The sequence below is a fragment of the Malania oleifera genome, chromosome 3 (assembly GCF_029873635.1).
Source record: "Malania oleifera isolate guangnan ecotype guangnan chromosome 3, ASM2987363v1, whole genome shotgun sequence".
Classification (NCBI taxonomy): domain Eukaryota; kingdom Viridiplantae; phylum Streptophyta; class Magnoliopsida; order Santalales; family Ximeniaceae; genus Malania; species Malania oleifera.
Window position 1 is genome coordinate 119,591,155 of NC_080419.1, and position 7,638 is coordinate 119,598,792.

The 7,638-nt window shown below is 34.3% G+C and overlaps 1 protein-coding gene across 1 annotated transcript; it reads right to left on the reverse strand.

Annotated features, from left to right (window-relative positions):
- Positions 1-920: 920 nt before the first annotated feature.
- On the reverse strand, positions 921-1,580 carry LOC131151527 (protein DMP7-like). The gene has a single exon (XM_058102767.1). The coding sequence runs from the start codon at positions 1,578-1,580 to the stop codon at positions 921-923; it is 660 nt and encodes a 219-aa protein (XP_057958750.1).
- Between the last annotated feature and the right edge of the window lie 6,058 nt (positions 1,581-7,638).

A 7,638-nucleotide genomic window follows, 5' to 3' on the forward strand; every position in this document is an offset into this window, starting at 1 on the left:
ATTTGATATATAAATAATTTGATATATATATATATATATATATATTAGATTATATCAGATTATTTACGTGTGTGTATATATATAAATATATATCAGATGATTTACATATATATATATATATATATCATATTATTTACGTGTGTATATATATAGCATTTGTCTGATATACGTATGTATATATATATATATATATATATATATGTATGTATGTATGTATATATATAATAAGTTTGACTAATTTGTTTAATAGAATAGAATGAAAATTTGAATAGAAATAGTCAATAAATCAAGTGATAAATTCAACTCAATTATATCGAACTTCATTTCATTTTTATGCACTAAACATACAATTATGATTCGTTATGAAGACAAGAGTGGAATAAAATGAAATGAAAATGGTCTTTACAATTTTACAAATTATTCGCCATATAAATTCATTCAGTTTCACTTTATATAAGTATAGTTCAACTATTATTATATCTTATTATCGGTCTGCTGGGAGGACTCCTTATTCTAATAACAAGATCTGAGCATGCATCCTTATCCTAAATCACAGAATTTAAAAGCATGTTAAAACATAATTTAATTGATAATAAAAAATGTGAAGGAAATCATCACGAAAAAGGTTTTGCTCTTGCTTTAATTCGTATCTGGTTCATCTAATCCAACCAACAATAATTATAATATTGCAAAATCTATAATCATCAATTACAAATAGGGACAGCAAGCATTCGTCGTCCATGACCGATATGCCGAAAACTAATCTCAAAAAATAGAGACAAGAAACTAGCATGGCCCCATCATCTAGACCACAGCATATATGAATTTTAATAAGCACGCATAAGAATTTCCGATCACCTGCTTAACAGAATAGAAATATGAATGAGAAGAAAAAGAATATAATAATGTGGGAACGATCACTAGCGACGAGACAGGGGGAAGCCAACTCCATGACGCTTTGAAGGGATCGCCAAGAACAGCAAACTGCAGATCACACCCACTCCAGCAGGCACCGCCACGAGCAGCTTCTTGGCTTCGGCCGCCGGCACCGGAAAGAAGCAATTCACCACATTCTGATCAATCATCGCAACAGCTGCGAAAACCATGATGGACAAGAAGCCATGCAGCACGTCAACAAAGCGAACACGATAATTAGCGGCGACTTCCGGCGGAAGCGTCGCCAATCCGTCGAGAACCCGTATCCCTCGGAATGTGGCGAACCCGTACCGGACCTTCCCCTTCTCGTCGCGAAAGCTGTCGGTGAAGCTGAGGAGGAAGCAGGAGGAGGCGCAGAAGAGGAGGAGGGCCGAGGTGGCGACCTTGTTGGCGGTGTTGCACCTGCCTTGGTGGCTGAGAACTGGGGAACAGAATTGGAATATGAGGACGGAGCCGGTGGGGAGGAGGTTGGCCAAGGTGGCTGTGCCCTTGAACGTCTTCCTTATGACCTTATGTGCCGGCGTTTTCAGGGTTTTTCGGGGCGCTGCCGGCGCCGATCGGTGCTGCTCTTCGGGCTCCAGTAGGGGTTGCTGTTCTGCAAGGGCTGATTGGTCGTGCTCATTGTTATCTACCCTAATGTCCATGACCAAAACCGTAGTTTTCTCTTTGCTATAAGCTTTTTTTTTTTTTCTCCTCTCTTTCTTTCGTCTATAACCTCGGTCTCTATTGCTCTTTTTTCCTTGCAAACTTGTTGCAAGAGATCAATTTTGTTTGAGAATTTTGGAAAGAGAGGTGTCTATATGTAAAGCCTTACTGCATTGGGTTATGTTGTGCATCAATAAATGGGCTCTTAGGGATAGTTAAGGACTTAGAGATACGGGCCATTCCTGGGTAAAGGACGTTGGCGTTAAAAGGGCTTGTAAGTTGGAACCGTCCTGCATTAAAGGTTCAAAGAAAACATAAGAATAGAAAAGAAGAAAAAATTAAAAGGAAAGTAGGCCTTGTAATTAACTGCCTAATGAAACTTTACAAGAAACATGGTGTTTATTAAAAGGATTGGTTTTGTTGAATGGTTTTTGATTTGTTAAGAATTGAAGGTTTGGAAAATAGAGGAATTCTAAATTTTAATAATGTTAGAAAGTAATTGATTTTTACGACATTATCAACAATTTCTTCTCTCTTTTCTAATTAACTACTAAAAGCGAAACTAGTTCTTTCATAAGTTGGCTTTCATATGATATAAGTAGATATTAATATAAACTAATAAATCATGCACATGCATAACAAATGCATAAGAATTATAACTAGGTTTCTCATTTAATTAAGCATTAATTTATTTTTTACTTGGTCACCTTTTTTGTCTATTCAAGGCTACATTGGAACAAATCAAGCTACATCATGGGAGTTATATAACTCCTCTTTCATCTCATATCATTTTCTATCTCCTCTACGATTCAAATTTTAATCTTTTTATATGGTGTTTTGTTTCACTAAAACATGAGGTCGTGGAATTGTGATACTTGAGATACATGATTCTTGTGAATGTATGAGGGTCCCATTTGGTCTAGAAGTATATTTTTAATATAGTTTGGTTTATTACTGGAATGATGGTAAAACGTGTCTCTTCTCAAAATATTCTTAAATTGAACCAACATAGACACTTCACAAAATAAAATGCCGGTACATAAAATTTTACCACAAATAACAACAAATAAAAATACTAAAAAATTAAAGTTAACTAGCTTATTAAAAGAAAAATATTAAATTATTTTTTTGAAATAAGATTATAAATTAACATAATTCAAATATTCCACATTATCCTTGTACATGTCTTTTTTCCTCTTTTCTCCTTCCTATTTCCACATTATATATGTATATACGTAAATACGTAAATCATCCGACATATATATATGTCAGATGATTTACGTATTTACGTATATGTATATATATATATATCAAATTATATCAGATTATTTATGTATATATACATATGTATATATACGTATATCAGACAAATGCTATATATATACACACGTAAATAATCTGATATATATATATATATATATATATCTATATACGTAAATCATCTGATGTATATGTATATATATGCAAATATATATATATATATATACGTAAATAATTTGATATAATCTAATATATATTTATATGTATACGTAAATCATCCGACATATACATACGGTTTTTCTAACAAAACCAGGGATGCAACCCAATATCCCATTTTTCCCAAAATTGTAATCATGAAAAACTCATAGTTTCACCTGTTAGATCTCCCCCAATGAGTAACCAAAACGCACACAGGACCGTGGATCACAGTTCCACCGAGTCTGATTTAAAAAATAATCGACATAAACTGAATCCCCTTACATTTTCCCCAAATGGCAAATCCCGAACTCCAAGATCCCTAAACAACAAACCGAGTTCCAAAACCTACAACATACAATACATAATATACTCATGACTCAATTCTCTACAAAACTACTAGAACAGAAATGAAAACCAAGCCTTACCTCAACTTTATGTCAAAACTCGAAAATAGCCGAACCGAAAATTCAATCTATAGAACTTGTAGAGAATCCTTCCACGATCATCATGGTACCGTCGGATTAACGATTCTCGTGACAAACGGCGAAGAAATCTAGAGAGATGGAGAGTAGGAAAAGTTTCTAGAGAGATAGAGAGAGAAAATGAGATTTATAAGCTGAGAAGTAATGAAAATATCTATTTACAGAAACTTTGACTTAACCGACCTCGTCGACGAGTCCTTATAGACACCTCGTCGATGAAGCCGTGACCTCATCGACGAGCCTGAGATTCTCGGTTTCTCGAAATCCCTCGGCTTCTCCTCGTCGACGAACACCTGAAATTCGTCGCATTCACAAAACCTCTTGGCTTCTCCTCGTCGACGAACCCCTACACCTCATCGACGAGAAATATAGGGCCTTCGTCGACGAACACTAACTTCGTTGACAAAGCCTATTTAATTACCATTTTGCCCCTCTCTTAATTAATTAAACTCATATATCATGTTTTAGGTTCTTACAACCTCCTCTTCTTACAAAAATTTCATCCTCGAAATTTGTCATCTCTCATTCGTAAACTCAAACATATAATCAAATACATATACGCAATTCTAAAGAGAACCGACGACTACTAAAACGCAGTCCCTTCACAATATATACATACCCTCACTTATGGAGGAGGAATACCTTGGTTACATACACAACCGTCTTAGGAGTTCACAATACACACACTCCCAACGATTGACCACCTATCCCAACCCAAAGTAGGGTAACGTACAGGCACTCAGAACAACTGTGGATTCTTCCGGCGTATTTTCGTTTCCAGTTCCTAAGAAGTTTCCCCAACCTCGTGATTCCACCACAATACCTTTACTAACGGTATATCCTTGGTGTGAAACTTCTTCTGAACTTTACGGTCCAGAATCTGAATAGGTATTTCCTCATACGCTAAAGTATCCCCAATCTCCACATCCTTGTAGCTAATAACATGTGAAGGATCCAACACATACCTTCTCAACATGGATACGTGAAACACATCGTGGATCCTCGAGAGTGTTGGGGGTAGTGCAATCCTGTAGGCTACCGGACCCACTCGCTCAAGAATCTTGAATTGTCCGATATACCTCGGGCTCAGCCTTCCCTTCTTCCCAAATCTCATCACCCCTTTCATCGGAGTGATCCTTAGAAATACCTTACCCCCCACCTCGAACTCCAACTCACGGCGGCGAACATCTACGTAACTCTTCTGCCGACTCTAAGCTGATTTAATCCTATCCCGGATCAAGCCCACCTTCTTAAACACCTGCTGCACAAGTTCAGGTCCTAACACTTGACGCTCACCAACCTTATCCCAATACAAAGGAAATCGGCACCTCGACTGTAGACACCACATTTTTACTCAGGTCCAATATTGTCATTATTATTTTTACTATCATTCCTATTATTATTAATACTATTGTCATTTTTACATATTATTATCATTATTATTATTGCTATTATTATTAATATTATTATTATCTTTAAATGTTAGTATTATTTTTTTAAATGTTATTATTATTTTGAAATATTATTATTATTATTATTATTATTATTATTATTATTATTATTATTACTTTGCCATTATTATTTTTTATTCGTATTTATTTATCTATTATTATTATTATTATTATTATTATTATTACTCTACCATTATTATTTTTTATTCTTATTTATTTATCTATTATTATTATTATTATTATTATTTTCTCTAATATTAGTATTATCCTTATATTATTATTATTATTATTATTTTTATTATTATTATTATTATTATTATTTTGGCTCAGGGTTTTGGGGTTGGAGCCTATTTAAAGGCTCCTTCCCACAGCGCGCGCACACAGCGCCGGGGCAAGGAAAAACGCTGCCTCTCTACTCTCTCTCGCGCCCCTGTCCTCTCTCCTTCAGCCTCTCAGGCTCTCACTCTCTCAGATCTCCCTTGCTTCTCTGCCCTCTCTTTCTCGGCTCCCCTAGACCTCCCTCGGTCTCTCCCTCTACTCTCTGCTATTCTCCATATTCCGGCCACCACTCCAAGCAGCACCGAGCACACAGCGGCAGCCGAGACTCCTACAACACCCCACTTTCTCCCGCAGGATTTCCTCTGTTCCAGCCACGCACCAGCAGGCCCGCAAGACTTTCTCTGTTCTAGTCACGCACCAGCAGGCCCGCAGGACCTCCCCTGTTCTCCGGCCGTCACCTCGAAACTCCAGCAACCGCAAGCACTAGCAGCATACAAGCTCCGGCGCCTTTGCTGCGCACGACCACGACCCCATCACCGGCCATCTTCCCACTCGCCAGCAGCAATACACTCCACAACCAGTCCCTCTGGCAACACCCCACTGCTGGAACCCGAGAGTCCTCCGCGGTCGCCTGCAACTACAGCAGCAGCCGCCTCCCTGTTCCGCCTCAACCCAGCTTCAGCACCACCACAGCACCCTCACTCATCTGCTGCTGCAACTCCGGCGACCATAGCTCCGGCCACCTGCTTCCCTTCCACGACCACAGCCACCGTCCCCACGGTGAGTCTCTCTGCACATGAACACACACACACAAGCATGCAATTTCATTTTATTTTTGTTATTTTGTTTTATTTTTATTTATTTCTCTTCTGATTTTGGTCATTACTAATATTTAATATTCGGGTTTTTGTTTTTTTGTTTTTTTTATGCAGGTATGTGTAATATTTAATTTTTTTTTATTGTAATATATAGTTTTCATGTTTAGGCTTTTGTTATATATATATATATTATTGTTATAGGTGTTAGATTATTATTTGATACTTTATTAATTGTTGGAATATTGGTTTAAAGTGCTTATGTTATTATTGTATTTTCAATCATTGTAATATACTTATTTATTATTTAGGGTGTCTATGCTATTGTTGTATATTATCCTGAGGGCTTTTATTTATTTGTAGTATATATTGTGTTATTTAGGGTTTTGCATCGTTAAGATTTTAGGTCTTTTTATTATGTTTAGTGTTCTTGATTTACTGTTATTTAAGTTAAACTTTTTATTGATATTGTACTAGTCATATTATCATATTATTTAGGGTTTTGACTAATATTGTACATTAATCGTAAGACTCTAATTATTTCCAAGTTATTATTATTATTATTATTATTATTATTATTATATTGCCTATTATATTTAGGGCTTTGATTGGTTTCCATTTTATTAATATTTTTAGGGTTTAATTGCCTCTATATAGATTGTTTATTAATTTTAGGGTTGTGATTGTTTCCATATTGTTATCACATTTCAACTTTAAGGTTTGATATGTTTCCAAATTATTAGTAAATATTTTTTAGGATTTTTGATTTATTTCTATATTATTGCACATTGATTTTTTTTAGAGTTTGGTTATTTTCATATTATTGTATATTATTGCGAGTTTGATTGACGTTGTATATTTATTTTAGGGTTTGTCTAATTCCATAATTTCGTCTTATTTGTTTCTATGTTTATTTATATTACATTTAACTTTTAGGGTTTGATTTATTGTCATGTTCTTAAATGTTTCCTTTATTGTTAATATTAGAGTTTTATTAGTGTTATGTTAAAGTTTTGATTATTTATAGTTAGGGTCTTTACATGTATTTGTTAAGATATATTATTATCATATTGTATAGTTATTAAAATTATGATATATATGTATTATTAGTCTAGTGGTATTATTATGGTATAATATTAATATTTATGTATTATGATATATATATATATATATATTAAAGTGGTATTATAATATTGTATTGGTATTTAAGTGTTATTAATATTACGAGATATATATGTGTTATTATTATAGTAGTATTATTATTACAGGGAATGTATTATCATTATAATATATTAGGGCTATTATTATCACATATTTCTGGAATTTTCAACTATATCCTATGTTTATATTTTGTATTGCGATATCCATTATTTCCAATATTTTGGTATTATTTTAGAAAGTATTTTTGTGTGGGTGTATCCCTATGATTTTAATGCAATGGTATGAGCTTTCGGGTTTCACGTACCTTTAGTTCTGAGGGAATATGTATATATATTTATGTTACATATATTTTTGTATTATTTATTTAGTTATTTATTTATTTATTCATTTTGCATGTGTATTGGTAAATTC

Bases quoted from the DNA above. Each gene is read 5' to 3' on its own strand.
- LOC131151527 (XM_058102767.1), bottom strand. From the start codon at position 1,580: ATGGACATTAGGGTAGATAACAATGAGCACGACCAATCAGCCCTTGCA.